Consider the following 19,600-nt stretch of genomic DNA (forward strand, 5'->3'; position numbering starts at 1 on the left):
ATTCTGGGCATTGTTGCTTCTGGGGCAGAGACCTCTGCTTTCAGAATGTCACTCGTAAAATAGGCCTGTTGCATTTTCTGCCATTCCTGGCATGCTAGTGAAGCAGTACAAGGGAGGAATAAGTAGGCACAACAGACTGCTTTTCAAGAGTCTCCAGGTCAATGCCAGGGGACACCAGCCATGGCTCTTCTCTGCAGTAACTGCTGCTCAAGTTAACCCAGGTGCTATTTTTCTTCAATAAACTAACCTGATAGTTGGTTCAAAATTTGAATTGGGATTCATAGACACCACCTGACAAATGCACACTTTATCTTTTTAAATGAGTTTATTTACAGTGCTACTTGAAAACAATATATATATTTATATCTATCACCCTTGTGATGGTTTGTGCCATAGAAAATGTCATAACTGGATCGGCTTTAATTTACAAAAAAACAGCAACAAGGTAATCTAAAAGGGGGATGGAAATCAAAATTTGGTCCCTAATTATTCTTTTTCTTCTTTTTTTTAAAAAAAGCCCCCAAATGAGAAAAACTGCAAAACAAATTAATTTATACATAAAAACAACCTTTATCCTCTGGAAAAAAAATCATGGGGCCAGTTTACCTGTCATGTACCTACATTTCTGCCTGTGTGTATGCTTTAATAAAAAAAAAAGTTATTTGCATGTAACATTATTTTTCTGTCTTTCTCAGAGGGATCAGATAGAAGGCAGTTAAGGGGAGGCTTAGGATAGGGAAATATCACCATGAGATCCCTGCCCTCAACCTTCTGTGTCTCAAGGAGGATGTTGGAGGGAAGATCTCAGAAGCAGAGGCAGGTGAGAATCTTGATCAAATTAGTGGAGAGAGGTGGCAAGTGAAAGGAGATTAGAGGTGCTTATTGTGGGATGAGTCTGGAAGTTGGGATATGTCAGGTTGCTTATTGGGCGAAGGAGGGGTCATCATTTTGAGGACTATTGGGATTATTTGGGAGTGGAGTACAGGAATAATCATCAGCAGTGGAGACGGGCTGGGGGAGTGGGCAACCTCAGATTTGGGAGCATCGTAGGAAGGCTAGAACTTGGGGTGGAAGGGAAACTCTTAGTCCCATGCCCTCTTCTCTGTCTGAGAGCATTTCTAATCCTTCCTCATCTGAGATTGTGTGAAGCCAGAGGCTAAATGAGAAGTGCAAGCACAGGCTGGAATGGAGGGAGGAGAGATAGATGGAGCAGAAAAGGGTAAGAAGAGAGAACTCAAGCTGAAGACCCATTTTCTGTCTTCTGTCTCTTTGGATCAACTTCATCCTATACAGAATTAGAGAGAGGGGAGAGAGTGTGATTAGCACAGTTAGACCCCCTCTGCCCCCCGAATTGTTTCATAGGATTTAGCTCAATATGTGATCCCACACATTGAATCACACTCTCTGCCTGTGATTCACATTGCTGCATGTTCCCCCCACAAATTTTATTTGTCCCCCCCCCGGAATCCCCTCTTCTCTACAGACCCTACAGGTGACTGGCACTCAGATATGCCAGTGATGGGCATGGTATAAGAATCTGGACAGATCAGTCCACATGGTATCAACACTATTATTTCCAACACATAAACTCCACATGGATCCACACTGCCTTAGTCAGACCCCTGGAATCCACCCTCAAAACTGGATCACCGTGACCTTATTACAAATCTCAGTTTCACATTGGATCCAGTTTCCTGCATAAGCCACAGAAATAACTGATGTATGTGAAATCCAGGGTCCCACACAATCTCAAGCATCCTACATGTAATAAGCAAGGTGGAGGATCTGGATCAATTGTACACAGCATCCACCGGGATTCCTTATCCTTCACTACATGAGATGTAGGTATCCTATAGTCACACAGGATCCATGGTGGTGATGTTACTGTCCCGGACAGGCAAGACAGTACCCTTTTGCCCCCTCTGCTTCCAGTGCCATCACCCACCTCCTCTTCTTCCTCTGCAGATCGTTTTGCTGCATGTCCGTCCTGCTCCTGCCCATTCTCATCTCCATCTACACACAAGCAAAACAGCAAGTCACATGTTAATACAGGCAATGCTCAAGGGAACCTGCCCCTCCTGGGGATGCCCAGAGGGGAGATTCAGTCTCCAGGGCAATGCAATTCTGGCTCCCCAAACCCCCACACACACACATTAGCTGCTCCCACCTTCATCCTCTTCTCCTGCCTCTTCTTCATCCACGTCCTCAGGATTCTCCTCCTCCTCCTCCGCACCATTTTCCTCATCCTGAGTAAAACAAAGCCACAGAAGAAATCAGCTTTGGCCTACTCTTTCCATGCCACCCATCACTCTTGCTGCCTGAAACTATCCCCATCCCAGCCAGGTTGTGCTGCCAAAGCCACCTACCCTCCCAACCTTATCTCCCCACACAACCCACCTTCCATTCACTCCCCCAGCCCGCAGCCCCATGCTACCTGCCTCCTCTTCTACCAGAAACCCTCTCAGATTCTCCTTGGGACTCTGCTCCCTATATCACCCACATCACATTCTAGGCTGTGCTCTTCATGATGCCTGCCTCCCCTAGTGCCTGAAGCCCTCCCTAGTGTGTGCCTCCCCTATATCACCTGCCACCCCAATCCCACCCCTTCCTCACAGGACTGGGCCCATCCCCAGACATCCACCTCTTCAATCTCCCCACCCACCTCGCACTACCCATCTCCTCAGTATTCCCACCCAGGCCATGCCTATCACTTTACCCTATGCCACCCGCCTCCATGATCCACCACCTCTCACTGTGGACCATGCGTCCCAATCCCACCTCCTCTGGTTTGCAATTTTCATTGCAAGCTACCTTCTCATTGCTCCTTGACCCATACTCCCCATGCAGTCTGACTCCCAGGTGGCCCAGTCCCCTCTGACTTGTGCTCCTCATCCCTTTCACCTTCACAATTCCCTCCTGTAACTCACCTTCTGCCACTTGCATCCCGGATGGGCTCTGCTGGGCTGCACTCCTTACCCATCTCACCTCCCAGATTCCCTTCCCCTGTCCCAACTTGCATTCCTCAGGCCAACTGCTTCTCTCACTGCCAAAAATCCTCCCAATCCCCTCCAAACGTATGTCTTGAGGGGTGAATATATTAGGTCTCACCTCTGTTATCTCCTTCTTCTTTTCTTTGCAGACAGTCTTCTCCTCCAGTTTTTCCTTCTTTTCTTTCAATTCCTAGATATGAGATGAGAAAAATAATTCTGAGATTTAGCATCAGAGAGAATGACAAAATTGGGGTTGTTTAAATTTGAAGTGAAGAGGGATAAAAGAGGACATGATAAAACAATAAGTGGGATAGAAAAGGTGATTACACATTCATGGGACATTCAATTCAATGGAAAGGTAGTAAAGTTAAACATTATAAATGGAAACTTTTTTCACATAACACACATCTGGCATGTAGAACTCATTGCCACATGATATCATTGAGGCCAAGAGCTTAGCAAATTTCAAAACGGGATTACATATTTATGTGGGAAATGAAAAAATGCAGAGTTACAACAGACAGGAAAAACATTTTTTAAGTAAGGGATATAAACCCTTATGCTTGAGGCACAAAACAACCACTAACTGAGGTGGGTTAGAAAGAAACTTCTCCTGTGTGCAGTTTATTGTATAATTGTCCACTGGGGGTTTCCTAAATCTTCGTCTGAGGCAGCTGATGCAGGCTACCATCAGAGACAGGATATGGGATTAGATGAACCCTGGGTCAGATCCAGTATGACAATTCTGGCTATTTGGATTCTCACCTCAGATTCTATGCTACCAGCACTCCTGACTATTATCGAGACACCACCAACTTCCTGAGGAATCAGAATCATAGAATATCAGAGTTGGAAGGGACCTCAGGAGGTCATCTAATCCAATCCCCTGCTCAAAGCAGGACCAATTCCCAACTAAATCATCCCAGCCAGGGCTTTGTCAAGCTGGGCCTTAAAAACCTCTAAGGAAGGCAATTCCACCACCTTCCTAGGTAACCCATTCCAGTGCTTCACCACTGTCCTAGTGAAATAGTGTTTCCTAATATCCAACCTAGGCCTCCCCCACTGCAGCTTGAGACCATTACTCCTTGTTCTGTCATCTGGTACCACTGAGAACAGTCTAGATTCATCCCCTTTGGAATTCCCTTTCAGGTAGTTGAAAGCAGCTATCAAATCCCCCCTCGTTCTTCTCTTCTGCAGACTAAACAATCCCAGTTCCCTCAGCCTCTCCTCATAAGTCATGTACTCCAGCCCCCTAATAATTTTTGCTGCCCTCCACTGAACTCTTTCTAATTCTTCCACATCCTTCTTGTAGTGTGGGGCCCAAAACGGGACACAGTACTCCAGATGAGGCCTCACCAATGTCGAATAGAGGGGAATTATCACGTCTCTCGATCTGCTGGCAACGCCCCTACTTATACAGCCCAAAATGCTGTTAGCCTTCTTGGTAACAAGGGCACACTGTTGACTCATATTCAGCTTCTCGTCCACTGTAACCCCTAGGTCCTTTTCTGCAGAACTGCTGCCTAGCCATTCGGTCTCTAGTCTGTAGCAGAGCATGGGATTCTTCCGTCCTAAGTGCAGGACTCTGCACTTGTACTTGTTGACCTCATCAGGCTTCTTTTGGCCCAATCCTCTAATTTGTCTAGGTCCCTCTGTATCCTATCCCTACCCTCCAGCGTATCTACCACTTCTCCCAGTTTAGTGTCATCTGCAAACTTGCTGAGAGTGCAGTCCATGCCATCCTCCAGATCATTCATTCCTGGAAACTACAATGTGTTAGTAATCTTCCTGAAAACACCATCCTGGCCACCATGGATGTAGAAGCTCTTTACATCAATATTCCACATGAGGATGGACTACAAGCTGTCAGGAAAAGTATCTCTGATGAGGCCATGGCACACTTGGTGGCTGAGCTTTGTGACTTTGTCCTCATGATCATTTCAGATTTGGAGACAATTTATACCTTCAAGTCAGTGCCACTGCTATGGGTACCAGAGCTTTGTGACTTTGTCCTCACCCACAATCATTTCAGATCTGGGAACAATTTATACCAGGGGTCGGCAACCTTTCAGAAGTGGTGTGCTAAGTCTTCATTTTTTCACTCTAATTTAAGGTTTCGCGTGCCGGTAATACATTTTAATATTTTTTAGAAGGTCTCTCTCTACAAGTCTATATATTATATAACTAAACTATTGTTGTATTGTAAAATAAACAAGGTTTTCAAAATGTTTAAGAAGCTTCATTTAAAATTAAATTAAAATGTTGATCTTATGCCACCGGCTCACTCAGCCTGCTGCTGGTCTGGGGTTCTGTTCACCTAGGCCGGCAGTGGGCTGAGTGGGGCCTGTGGCCGGGACCCCAGCTGGAAGGGTCTGGCAGCCAGAACCCCAGACTGGCAGCGGGCTGTGCGGGGCCAGCAGCCGGGACCCCAGACCGGCAGTGGGCTGAGCAGCTCAGCCTACTGCCGCTCAGGGGTTCCATCCTCCGGCTCCTGCCAGCCGGGATTCCAGCTGCCGGACCCGCTCAGCCCGCTGCCAATCTGGGGTCCTGGCCCTGCCCACATACAGTGGGTACCTACCTTCTTCCTGGTTCTGACCCATTCTCTTCCTCTCTCTGCACTGAGCTGAGGGTGGGAGTGGACCGAGCACAGGGCTGGGGCTGAAGGGTCTGGCCAGGAGCTAGAATGAGGGAGGGGGGCTCAGGGTTGGGGCAGGAGGTTTGGGTGTGGGGGCACTTACCTGGGCAGCTCCCATTTGGTGTGAGGGGTGCAGGTGGGAATGTGAGGGGGGAGTGCAGGAGCTCCCGTTTGGTGCTCAGGTGGGGGGTGGGGATGTGCAGGGTGCATGGGATGTGGGGGGGTTGGGGATGTGTGTGGGTGCCAGAGTCAGGACTGGGGTCATGGGTGGAGGGTGAAGGGGTCAACAGAGGGCTGGGTGGTACAGGGCTCAGGGCAGGGGCCTGGGGTGTGGGGGGGGGGGTGCAGGGCTCAGGGCAGAGGACTGAGTGTGTGTGTGGGGGGGGGAGGTCAGGGCTCAGGGCAGAGGGCTGGGTGACTGCCCCCCCAGAACCCCCAACCCTCCCCGCTCCTTGTCCCGACTACTCCCTCTTGGGACCCCACCCCCTATCTAAGCCTCTCTGCCCCTTGTCCCCTGATTGCCCCCCTAGGACCCTACCCCCTACCTGTCCCTTGACTGCCCCAACCCTTATCCACACCCCTGCACCCAGACAGAACCCCCTGGACTCTCATGTCCCATCCAACCACTCTCCGCCCCCTGACAGGACCCCCCCAGAACTCTGGACCCATACAACCCTACCCCGCTCCCTGCTTGCCCTAACCCCTCTCCGCACTCCTGCCTCCCGACAGCCTCCCCAGAACTCCCGACTCATCCAATCTCCCCAGCTCCTTGTCTCCTGACCACACCCTCCAGAGACCTCCCCCCACCCTAACTGCCCCCCCGACCCTCCTTGCTCCCTGTCCTCTGACTGCCCTGACCCCTATCCACCCCCCACCCCCTAACAGACCCCAGGACTCCCATGCCCCATCCAACCTCCCCTGCTCCCTGACTGCCCCCTCCAGAGACTCCTGCCCCTAACTACCCCCCCCGGATCCCACCCACCCATCCAACCCACCCTGCTGCCTGTCCCTTGACTGCCCCCACCCCTTACCCAACCCCTGGACCCGGACCCCTTACCATGAGACTCCCTGCTCATCTGGAGCCCTGCCTCCATGCGCGCACGCGTAGCTCTTCTCCGCCCCTCAGAGCGCTGCGCGCGTGGCAGCAGGGCTCCAGATAAGCGGGGAGCATCTCCATCCCCACAGACGCAAACGCTGCCCCGCGGGAGCGCGCAGCCACGGCCCCCAGAATGCTGCGCGCGCAGCGACAGGGCTCCAGGGGAAGGTGAAGGAGGGGCCGGCGGCTTGCTGCGCTCGGCTGGACGCTCCGGCCAGGGAGTGCGGACCCTGCAGCTTGCCGCGTCGGCAGGATTTTTAATGGCACGCGGAGTCCCAGCAGGCAGTCGCATGCCATTAAAAAACGGCTCACGTGCCATCTTTGGCATGCGTGCCATAGGTTGCCGACCCCTGATTTATACCCTTCAAGTCAGTGGCACTGCTATGGGTACCCGCATGGCCCCACAGCATGCCAACATTTTTATGGCTGACTTAGAACAATGCTTCCTCAGCTCTCGTCCCCTAGCGCCCCTCCTCTACTTACGCCATATTAATGACATCTTCATTATATGGACCCACGGGAAGGAGGCCCTTGAAGAATTCTACCTTGATTTCAACAATTTCCACCCCACCAGCAACCTCAGCCTGGACCACTACACTCAAGAAATCCACTTCCTGGACACTACAGTGCAAATAAATGATGGTCACATAAACACCACCTTATACCGGAAACTTACTGACCGCTATACTTATCTACATGCCTTCAGCTTCCATTCAGGACACATCACACAATCCATTGTCTACAGCCAAGCCCTAAAATACAACCTGGTTTGCTCCAATCCCTCAGACAGAGACAAACACCTACAAGATTTCTATCAAGCATTTGTAAAACTACAATACCCACCTGGGGAAGTGAGGAAACAGACTGACAGAGTGAAACAGGTACCCAGAAGTCACCTACTACAGGACAGGCCCAGCAAGGAAAATAGAACACCACTGGCCATCACGTACAGCCCCCAGTTAAAACCTCTCCAGCGCATCATCAACAATCTACAACATCCTGGAAAACGACCCCCCACTTTCACAGGGTTTGGGAGGCAGGCCAATCCTCGCTTACAGACAGCCCCCCAACCTGAAGCAAATACTCACCAGCAACTACACACCACACTACAGAAACACTAACCCAGGAACCAATCCCTGTAACAAACCCTGTTGCCTTCTCTGTCCCCATATCTACTCTAGTGAAACCATCATAGGACCCAACCACACCAGCCACACCATCAGAGGCTCATTCACCTGCACATCTACTAATGTGATATATGCCATCATGTGCCAGCAATGCCCCTCTGCCATGTACATTGGCCAAACTGGACAGTCTCTACGTAAAAGGATAAATGGGCACAAATCAGACATCAGGAATGGTAACATACAAAAGCCAGTAGGAGAACACTTCAATCTCCCTGGACACTCAATAACAGATTTAAAAGAAGCCATTCTTCAACCAAAAAAACTTCAAAAACAGACTTCAAAGAGAAACTGCAGAGCTACATTCATTTGTAAACTTAAAAATTTGGGCTTGAATGGCGACTAGGAGTGGCTGGCTCACTACAAAAGCAATTTACCCTCTTTTGGTATTGACACCTCCTCATCAGTTATTGGGAGTGGACTACATCCACCCTGACTGAATTGGCCTTCAACACTGGTTCTCCACTTGTAAGGTAACTCCCTTCTCTTCATGTGCCAATATATTTATGCCTGTATCTGTAATTTTCACTCCATGCAACTGAAGAAGTGGGTTTTTTACCCACAAAAGTTTATACCCAAATAAATCTGTTAGTCTTTAAGGTGCCACCAGACTCCTTGTTGCTTTTGTGGACACAGACTAATATGGCTACCCCTCTGATACTTGACAATTCCTATGTCATCCCAGTGTATGTCATTGTCAGAATAACTACCCCCCTCCCTACCTCCAACCTTAGGAATAAAACCTCACTCCAGTTACGGATTTGCAGAAGTCCCCTTCTCACAGGAGAGGTTGGGACTATATTAATCCTACTTAATATAGGATGGGGGCGGGTGGAGAGTGTCCTTCCTCCCCATGGTCAGAGACAAGAAAAGCTCTTTCAGGCTATGTCGACACTACATCTTATGTCAGCATAACCTATATCACTCAGGAGTGTGAATAAATCACCCCCCTGAACGACATAAGTTACACCAACATAAGCACCAGTGTAGATAGCGCTATGTTGGCAGGAGAGCTTCAGCCACCCTCCCTGAACCAAGAGCTGGATCACTCCCTCCAAACCATATCCTGGGCTCTTCATTCCCAGTGTCTTGAGCAATGGGATTCTAGGCCCTTCAGATGGTAAAACAATTCCCCAGACTCACAGACCCCTCAGCACTGTGCAGTGGTTTCTAAGCTCTAGTCAGAAGGGGTTGAGATTTAAAGACCTGTCTTCCAGCCATGACTAATGGGAGACTGACAATCCTCTGCTAGTGTCTGAAGGGTGTGAACCCCGGAGGAGGATTGTTTAGGGTAGGGGGAGAACTATTGGAAAAGGACTGAAACTGAGCCATGGAAAAGGAGTTCAGTGACCATCCTTCAACACTTAGGTATGTAGGAACCTGGGGAGCCATCTCCCCAAAGGAGTAGCCTAGACCCCATCACTCAGACACCAGGAACTACAACCCTGAGTAGAACTACTCACATGCCTAACTATCTTGCTGAATTGGATCCTAGGCACCCTGGGAATGGAGTGAGGGGAAACATCCTTCCACACCTACCTGGTGCAGGAGGTGATGAGGGTTTTCCCAGCTCTTATTTCAACCTTTTTAAATAAAATGTCCACGTTCTTATTCTATATAATGAAAAGAAGCCACAGGAGAGAAGACTGGGTCCCCTGTAGTATTAACCTTTACCTCAATGCCCTGGCTGCCCCTGGGAATTTGGGAGGCAGTCGGAAGAACGCAGTATTGAGCTCGCTCAGCTACTAAAAAAACATTGGGCAAGCCATAAGGCACATGTTATTTAGGGTCTTTCCCATTTACCCCCACAAACTCCCTTTTAGCAGATGACTTTCTGCCTAGGTTTGCTATGAGTGCGGGCAGCTGAATGTGCTCCCTACAACACAGCAGTGGAAAGGCTGATTCTGGGGCATTTTATTCTTTTACCATTTGGGACTTGTCTTTGTCCAAACTGGTAATGAGAGTTTATATTTGCCCAAGGACTAATAAGTCATAGCGATGCCATCTGTTCCCTACACTCTCTTCCTCACTCTGCTCTCTCTCTTCATCCAGCCTCCTTTCCCTCTCTTTTCCTCAGTCGTTTTCTTACCTAACTCTACTAAACTTCAGCTAGCCAAAAGAGCAAAAACATTTCTAAAGCAGCAGCTTCAGCCCCTGCAGCCTTTAAAAGAGATCCACTATAGCACTGCATATGGTGGGAGGAGAACATACACACCCACATTTTTGGATGAATTGCTTCCCCCCGCTCCCGACCTCTGTGCCCCACATAATGCAAAAATTCAAATCCTCAACACACAACCAACGCTCACAACAGTCCAACCCACAGCAGCCCCAGTACAAAGAGCCCGTTTCCACAGCACTCACAGCATATCCAATGCTGACAGCACAGAAACACAACGCGGGCAAACATTATCCACAGCACTCAAAGAGACGAAAAATAAACATTCAGAAATACCCAGTCTATTCACTAGCATAACTCGCACACACCCAGCAATCGCAGGCACAGGCGCTAATATGCTCCCACTCCCGCCTTCTGTTTTATTACTTTACCTTTGTTAATCTAACAAAGCCCCTAAACACCACCCACCCTTGCTGGTTGGATACATCGGACCTTTTCCCCCTTCCGCAGCTACGACCCCGGGGACCCTGACCAGCCAAACTGGCACAGCCACAGATCATTTGACCAGGTCGGCACCGTTTGCCAAACGCGCCGATCCAGTGGCAGCAGAAATATCAAAGGGCTTTTAAAGAAAACAATCAGGGACCAGCCCGCGCTTGGCGCAGGGTTAATGGCCAGGGACGTAAGCAGCAAAGTGAAGGGAGATCGGAGCGCAGGCAAGGCGAGGGAGAGACAAAGGGAGCCAAGAAGGGGAAAGAGAGCAGCGCTGTGATCGCACAAACACTTCTGCCTCTCTCACGTGCGCATTGCACTGAGCCCTCGGGGCCCATCGCTCCACGCAAATGCTAATAATTCAGCGCAAAGGACAGGAGAAAAGCCGGGGGCGAGAAACGAGCCCCTGAGAGAAGGCAAGAGCAAAGGAAAGGGGTGGAGTGCAGGCAGAGAGCAGACAACACTGCCCTGCCCCTGCTTTCCCTGCGCCGCCGCTGTTGTGCGAAGATCTCCGAGCACTTTACAGCCATTCCCGAACTGACAGACCGAGGGGGCGAGCAAGCTGGCGGAGGGTCGGGCTCGGGGCTCACCTTGGCACCCACTTCTGCTGGCGCCTCCTCTGCGCGTTTCTCCGACATCCTGGTGCAGCAGCGGGAGCAGAGGAATCACCCACCAAGAAATGCCCGGGGGCCCCCTATGGAAACGAGCTAGCGGGGATTGGGCAGCGGGGCCGAGGAGTTCAAAGTCCCAGCAACCCAAAGGCCAGGGGCACAAGCTGCAAGGGGACCGAAGTGCCAGGGTCTCACGTCCCGCCGTGCTGAGGGATATGCCAGAGAAGGGGATTTATACACCACTCGGTGACGACGGAAGGGAGGGACCTGGGGAAGGGAGGGGAGAGGGACTGGGAGGGAGAAAAGAGGGAGGCACGATGCAGAGAAAGCCAGGTTGGTGGAAAGATCCTTGGAACACTGTGCACTCACATTTGCCAAAGGATCATTAACAATTAGGGGAAGCAGCATGGTGAGCCAAAGGGGTGCTTGGAGCCCTGGTTCAGTTCCAGGCTTCAACACCCACCTGTTGTGTGACCTTAGGCCAATCTGTGCCTCAGTTTCCCCACTCCTTGCCCTATCAGATTGTGAGCTCAGGTCAGGGACCCGTCTCACTGTGTATTTGCAGAGTGTCTAGTGCAAACAGGGCTCAGATCTTGGTTTGGGGCCTCTAGGTGCCACTGCAATACAAATAACTACTAACACATTAATCTTCACCCTCTTGCTCAGAGGAGAAGCTGAGGCTGAGAGAGGGAAAGTCACACAAGTCAAATAGAGCCAGAAGTCCTGACTCCCCGGCTCTACCGCTCTCTAACCCATTGGGCCCACATTCTCCCAAAGCTAGAAGTCCTGTCCCCAACTCTATCCCATTAGACCTGTGTCCCACAGCTAGGACTAGGAGTGGAGAAAGCAATGGGGGTGTGTTGGTGATGTGGTGTTTCCTTAGGTTGCCTTCTGAAAATCCTAGACATGAAAAATGCTATTAGTAACCATGTTGTCCAGTGTGCCCCCCTCTTCTTCGTTCTGTCGCCCGACCCAATCACGAGCTACGGCGGCTTCAGTTATTGGTCGCTCACTGATCCCAGTTATTTGGGCTCCCCGCTGTGTTCATGCTGGACCTGACCCAGCTGCAGGCTAGAGGACAGCTGGTGAGGAAGATGGTGCTTGGCATATAGGAAGAGGCTGAATTTGGTCTCCCTTTCGCTCAGCATTTCCCTCCGTTTGTCTCATTCTACATAGTCTTCAGCTGGTGCCTTTTCGGGCTGGCTCCTGGGCCCAGAAATCCCTCTTCGCCCAAGCCTGACATGCACCAAAGGAGCCTAATGTGGTCCAGGAAAGGACTGAAACAAATTCATTAATTGATGCCCAAAAGGGGAGAGGGATAGCTCAGTGGTTTGAGCATTGGCCTGCTAAGCTCACTCCTTGAGGGGCCATTTACGGACCTGGGACAAAAATCTGTCTGGGGACTAGTCCTGCTTTGAGCAGGGGATTGGGCTAGATGACCTCCTGAGGTCCCTTCCAACCCTGATATTCTATGATTAAAATCACCCCCCCACACACACCCATTGCTTCATGTAACCCCACATACAAGGCACTCCAGGCTGTGGGGCTTGGGGCTGGCTAGCGGGGGAGTCCCTCTGCCTCCAAGGAGGTGCTGTAGGGAACAGGGCAGGACCCCTGACTGTGGGGACAGCTCCCAGCTCCTGCAGTCCCAGCAAAAGTCATTGGAGAGTGGATGGGCGGGGAAGGGAGGTTTTCCAGGCAGGAGAGCAGGAGGTGCTGCCGGGGCGTGGGGGAGGTGGGGACAACGTGTCCCGCAGAGCTGTGTAGGGCGCGGTACGCTTAAGTCGCCCGCGGTCCCTCCCGCCTGGAATTTTCCACTCCAGCAGCCCGCGCTCCCAGCATGCCCCGCCCCCGCCTGGCACCATGCCGAGGCTTTCCAACCCCCCCCCCGTGTCCAGTCAGGGGGTGGCCGGGCCGGGGACAGGGCCCGCCTGCGCGGGAACCAGGCAGGGCGACGGGTGTTTTCCCGCGCTCAGGCGTGGAGTCGCTGGGGGAGGGGAGAAGTAGCTTCCAAAACCCCATATAAGGAGGGACCAATAGGCGGCATCTGATTGGATAATTCAAATGAGCTCTTCGCCTGGTAACAGGCTTCTCATTGGCTGCTGGGAACAAGTCTGTGCAATGGGGAAAAGGCATAAGGAAGAGAATGGGAAAGAGGCTGTCGGGTCCGGACGGGGAGGGTCGTTACTGTGACAACCAGGGAGGGGGTTGAGTTTCCTGCCTCTGGGGCGGGGGGGCTGTGGACGCCTGGGGTCTTTCCCTGGTTGCGGAGGGGGAGTGAGCGCCAAGGGGCTGCAAGAGGGGGGTCAGGCTCTCCCCCGGCTGCGGGGGAAACGGGCGCTGATGGGGTAAAGTCAGGGTTGCTGGTTTGAGTCTGTGACCTTGGGTGAGCCCCTTCCAGTCTCAGCCTCAGTGTCCCTGTCTGTAGATGATCCCAGCCCACGTTGGAGGCAGGTTGTGAGGTGTGTAAGTCACCTGGGTCATGGGTGTCTTTGGGTGGAAGATGCCATGGAAAGAGAGAATTTGTGTTGTTTCTTGCTGCCATACCAGTGTTAAAGTAGAAGGTAGCTGCGGGGAGTGCAGCTCCCTCCCTCCCTCCCTGGCTTGATAAACAGTGTCTCACTACCAGCTCTCCCTTCTTGGAGGGGGTGCAAAATACATCCTCCTATTTCAGTTAGTTTTACCATTGCTTATATTGCACCTAGAGGCCCCATTGTCCAGGGCACTATACAGACATAAAATGAGACAGTTGCTGGCACATGGCATTCACAATCTCCATAATGCCTTTTTCCAGGGGAAGAGGCCAATTTCATGCTCCCAGTGAGGCCATGAGGGAGTCCAGAATTTCTTTTCTACCATAGACTGAATCTGTTATTCTAGCAGTGATATTCAGGTCAGTCATGATATTTCTGGTTCATTCAATGGCTGAATAAAAATAACAGCTTGAGCTCAAAGCTAACAGCAGGTATGAAACAGAATACAGTGTCAGCAAGAGTCTCTGGATAAGGTGTGCAGCATTGACACCTGCTGTCTCCCAGAATGTTACACTTGCTGGCTCTCTTTAACCCCTAGACCAGGTGTAGAAATGTCAGACTCCCAAGAACTATTTGCCGCTAGGATGTCAGTTATGTTCTGGTCTCAGCTCAGGTGTAGTGGTGTCAGGGACTAAGATACAGAATCTTTCACCTTGAGTGCCCTGGTTTCAGTCTAATCTCAGGCAAGGAGACTGCCTGTTTCAGGGAGATCAGTAGATCCCTGAAAATCTGCAGGTATCCGTGGACCATGTTTGCAGATCGGATGTAGATACAAATTTTATATCATGCAGGGCTCTAGATGGAGATCAGATTAGAAAATGCAGAGCTTTTGGCTGCTAGGTCTCTGATTCTAACCCTCTTCAGTGGAAGTTGTTTCCAGATGATAGTTTTGTGGCCCCTGCATGAGAGGTTTCTGAATCTTGTTCCTAATGAAAATACATATCCCTATTGCCACACTTGGCACTTCTCATCAAGCAAGACGAATGGTCTACAAACACTGCTCTCTTTTTTCCCCGGATGGAGGATGCTTGTGCACATTGGCAAACATGCAAAAATGTATACACACATACCCAAAACACATGCATGCACACACATATACAAATTAATGTACACTCACAAACATGCATACCATGCATATGCACACACATTCATAGATTCCAAGGTGTCGGAGTTCCTGGGCGATGCTCTGGAACTGCTCCCCACAAAGCCAGGCAGGACTCTGGGGAGCCTGCTCTCCCTTGGAGCAGACTGTCTTCAGGGCAAGAAGCTCACATGGCTTCACCTCCTGGGTCTCTCCTTGGAGCATTCAGCATCCTCTGTCCCTCCATGCACTTCCCACAGCAAGTTCACCCAGGCCCAGGTGGGGTCCTGGGGAAGCCAGAGGGTCCTGCACCCTTACTTTGCCATTTTGCAGTCAGACGTGACTCTTAGCTAGCCAGTAAAACAGAGGTTTATTTGATGACAGGAACACAGTCTAAAACAGAGCTTGTAGGTACAGAGAACCGGACCCCTCAGCCAGGTCCATTCTGGGGCCCAGTGAGGCAGACCCCCACATCTGCCCTCCTCATCCCCAGCCAGCCCCAAACTGAAAGCCCCTCCAGCCCCTCCTTCTCTGCTGAGTTCCTTTCCTGGGCCAGGAGGTCACCTGACCTCTTTGTTCTCCCACACCTTTAGCATCTCCTTGCAGGGGGGAAGGGCCTGGCCATTAGTTGCTAGGCGACAGAGGGTCTGCCAGAAACTGAGGCACCCACACAGTATTCAGGGAAAACATTAAGAACAGTCCCACTTCGTCACACAAGGCCAGAAGAAACCACTGTAATCATCTAGTCTGAGCACTTGTATAACACAGGCCATAGAACTTCCCCAAAGTAATCCCTAGAGCAGATCTTTTTGGAGAAACATCCAAAAATATATTTTTTTTAATGGTCAGTAACAGAGAATCCACCAAGACCCTGGGTAAAGTATTCAAATGGTTAATTAACCTCACTGTTAAAAATTTATGCCATATTTCCTGTTTCAGGAGGTGTTGCACCCAACTTGGGGGAATTCTAAATTAGACCTCACCAACTAATCACAGCACTAAAAATTAATGGTATCTTGGGTATAAGTGATCATGCTTGATAATGTGCAAACAGATTGAAGTCCAGACCAGTGATGTAGATACTTGGTGCTTTAAAAGGTAAATTTTACAAAGTTTAAAACAATTATGAGCCAGATCAGTTGGGAGAAAGTATTTAATTAGAAAAAAATGTGAATTATAATTGGGAATTCTTGAAGAATACTGTATTTTACTAAATGCCCCAAAAGCCACACTCCCACAATCAAGGAAGAAGGCTGTTAAGAAATTCACCTGATTTAGAGAAGTGAAGGCAGCTATAAAAAATAATATATAACAATTGGAAGAAAGGGGAAGGTAATGAATATAAATCAGACGTTAGGAACTGTAGAAAATTGACAAAGGAAGCAAAGTGACAAATGGAGAAATCTATGGCCAGTGAGTTCAGAATAAAATAGAGTGTTTTAAGTATATTAAGAACAAAAAGAATCCTAACAAAGGTACTGATCCATTACTAGATGGAAATGGTAGAATTATCAATAGTAATGGACACAGGTGCCACATTCTAATTTTCCCCAGAAGTGCTCAACCCTTGCTCAGCCCCAGGCCCTGCCCCAACTCCACCCTTTCCCCCAAACCTCCACCCTGTCCCACTTCTAGCCTGCCTCTTTCTGCCCCCTCCCCCAAGCACACCCCATCCCTTCTCCTGCCCCTCCTTCCCAGCACCTCCTGCACACCACCGTGGGTGGGAGTGAGGGGAAGGGGAGTGAGGGGTGCTTGGCTGCCCATGGATGCTAAGCACACAAGTAATTTTTTTCCATCGGTGCTCCAGCCCTTGAGCACCCATGGAGTCAGCACCTAATGTATGGAGAAAAGGCAGGTGTGTTCAATAAATACTTCTGTTCTGCATTTAGGGAAAAAACTGATGATGTAGTCATATGATATAACACTCTTTCTATTCCACTAGTATCTCAAGAGGATGTTAAAGAACAGCTACTAAAATTTGGCATTTTAAAATCAGCAGTTCCAGAGCAACTTTCATTCAAGAGTTTTAAGAGAGCTGGCTGAGGAGTTCACTGAACCATTAATGTTGATTTTTCAGTAACACTGAAAACACTTGGAACACTGGGAAAGTTGCTGAAGAACGGAAGAAAGCTAATATGCCATTTTTTAAAAAGGGTAAACAGAATGACCTGGGTAATTATAACCAGGACTGTAGTTCTCAAACTTTTGTACTGATGACCCCTTTCACATAGCAAGCCTCTGAGTGCGAACTCCCCCCTTATAAACTAAAAACACTTTTTTATGTATTTAACATCATTTAAATGCTGGATGCAAAGCGGGGTTTGGGATGGAGACGGACAGCTCGTGACCCCCCATGTAATAACGTTGTGACCCCCTGAGGGGTCCCAACACCCAGTTTGAGAACCCTTGAACTAGGACAATGATTTAGTCATGAGTATTTTTAGTAAAATTCATGGACAGGTCATGGGCAATGAACAAAAATTCACAGCCAGTGACCTGTCCATGACATATATTAAAAATATTTGTGATTAAATCTGGGGGAGGGCACTCGGGCCACTGCTAGGGGAGCGTCTCGGGGGAGGGCTGCTGAGGGGGAGGCGCTTGGGGCCAGTGACACCAGCTGCCTGGGACAGTGGACCGTGGCTGCTCCGGCAGGCCGATTGGGGACCACTGCCCGAGGCTGCTGGAGCAGGGGGCTCCTCTGGCCGGCCAGCTGGGGATTGCTGCCTGGGGTTGCTCTGGTCAGCCAGGGACCGCTGCCCGGGGCCACTCCGGCTGCCCAGGGACTGCTGCCTGGAGCCACTCCGGCAGGGACCACTGCCTGGGGCCGCCAGAGCAGGGGCTACTCTGCCAGCTAGGGACTGCTGCCTGGGGCCACCAGAGCAGGGGCTGCTCTGGCCAACTAGCTGGGGACTGCTGCCCAGAGCTGAGCCAGCTGCTTGGGCAGCCCTGCGGTCAGCTGCACTGGCCGCTGGAGAAGTCACAGAGGTCACGAAAAGTCATGGAATCCGTGACTTCCACAACCTCCGTGACAGACACAGATCCCTAATTATTACCATGTTAGTCTGACATTGATGCCAGACGAGATAATGGAGCAGCTGATATGGGACTCAATAAAGAATTAAAAGAGGGTTATATAATTAATGCCAATCAATATGGGATTATGGAAAATAGACCTTGTCAAACAAACTTGATATATTTTTTGATGAGATTACAAGTTTGGTAGATAAAAGTAGCAGTGTTGATGTAATATACTTAAACTTTTGTAAGGCATTTGACTTGGCACCACATGACATTTTAATTAAAAAATTAGAATGATATTAACTGGATTAAAAATTGGCTAGCTGGTCAGTCTCAAAAAGTAATTGTAAATGGGGAATAATCATCAAGTGTGTGTTTCTAGTGGGGTCCCACAAAAATCAGTTCTTGGCTCTCCACTATTTAACATTTTTATTAATAGCCTAGAAGCAAAGATAAAATCATCACTAATAAAGTTTGCAAATGACACAGAAATTGAGAGAAGTGATAAATAATGACGAAGATAGGTCACTCAAACAGTGATCTTGATGACTTTTTAAGCTGAGTGCAAGCAAACAACGTGTTTTTAACATGGCTAAATGTATACCTTTAGGAACAAATATAGGCTATACTTACACAATGCAGGACTCTATCCTGTGAAGCAGTGATTCTGAACAAGATTTGGGAGTTGTAGTGGTTTATCAGCTGAACATGAGCTTCCAGAGTGAAGCTATGGCCAAAAAGGCTAATGCAATGATTGGATGCATAAATGGAAATGTCAAGTAGGAAAAGAGAGGTTATTTTACCCTTGTATTTGACACTGATGGGACTGCTGCTGCAATAGGGTGTCCATGTCTGCTGTCCATGATTCAAAAAGGATGGTGATAAATTGGAGAGGGTTCAGAGAAGAGCCACGAGAATAATGAAAGGATTAGAAAATCTGCATTCTAGTGAGAGACTGAAAGAGTTAAATGTATTTAGCTTAACAAAGAGAAGGTTAAGGAGTGATTTGATTACAGTCTATACCTATCTACATGGGAAACAAATATTTAATGATGGGCAGAAAAAGATATAACTGGAAGTTAAAGCTAGACAAATTCAAACAGAAAATAAAGCATAAATTTTTAACAGTGAGGATAATTAATCATTGGAACAGTTTACCAAGGGTTATGAAGTATTCTTCATCACTAACAATTTAAAAATTAAGATTGGATGTTTTTCTAAAAGATATGCTTTAGGAATTACTTTGGGGAAGTTCTATGGCCTCTGTAATACAGGAGGTCAGACAAGATGATCACAATGGTCCCTTCTGGCCTTGGAATCTATGAAAAATCCACAATGCTGAATACAGATATCACTCACTTCCCTCATGGATTCTAAGGCTCTGTGTTGCATGGGAACTCCAGTTTCTTCTTCAGGTTGGCTTTGCAAATGCAGCAGAATATTTCTCTCCTTTGTAGGGTCTTCTGTCCTTGGCACACAAGCAAAACTGAGGTTATATGAGCTAGCTCTCTCAGGGAATAAAATATGGGGTGTGTGCATACATGTATGGGGTGGGGGGGTATGTGGATTTTCTCTGTATGTTCTGTATGTGTGCATGTTCTTGAGCTGCACGCATGATTTTTTTTAGTATTGGGGTGCATGTCAAGCGAGTTGAGTGAATGTTGGATGTGTGTATTTTTGTGTGCATATTAAATTGTATGTAATAAAATTGTATGTGCATGGAACAACAAAAAAGCAGGAGCGTTTAATATTTGCATAACTTTTCATATATTTGTATAAATCCAGGCACAAACCATTGGAAGCAGCTGACATCCCATTTTAAAGTGACATTGTCGCA

At 49.0% G+C, this 19,600-nt stretch overlaps 2 protein-coding genes across 4 annotated transcripts in view; both read right to left on the bottom strand.

Moving 5' to 3' along the window:
• Window positions 1–19,600, bottom strand: part of LAG3 (lymphocyte activating 3) — a 326,415-nt gene that overhangs the window by 35,197 nt on the left and 271,618 nt on the right. The window lies entirely within an intron of this gene.
• On the bottom strand, window positions 1,067–11,364 carry PTMS (parathymosin). Of its 3 annotated transcripts, none has more exons than XM_050967786.1 (6): window positions 11,107–11,364; window positions 3,756–3,809; window positions 3,109–3,180; window positions 2,168–2,246; window positions 1,910–2,013; window positions 1,067–1,285 (listed from the first exon to the last, which is right to left on the bottom strand). In XM_050967786.1, the coding sequence occupies exons 1-6, from the start codon at window positions 11,152–11,154 to the stop codon at window positions 1,235–1,237; spliced, it is 408 nt and encodes a 135-aa protein (XP_050823743.1). In that variant the 5' UTR covers window positions 11,155–11,364; the 3' UTR covers window positions 1,067–1,234. The 3 variants fall into 3 exon arrangements, with proteins under 3 accessions (XP_050823743.1, XP_050823746.1, XP_050823756.1); XM_050967789.1 differs by having other exon boundaries at window positions 1,946–2,013; window positions 11,107–11,356; XM_050967799.1 differs by lacking the exon at window positions 3,756–3,809 and having other exon boundaries at window positions 11,107–11,354.

This window comes from Gopherus flavomarginatus, chromosome 1, assembly GCF_025201925.1.
Source record: "Gopherus flavomarginatus isolate rGopFla2 chromosome 1, rGopFla2.mat.asm, whole genome shotgun sequence".
Taxonomy (NCBI): Eukaryota; Metazoa; Chordata; order Testudines; family Testudinidae; genus Gopherus; species Gopherus flavomarginatus.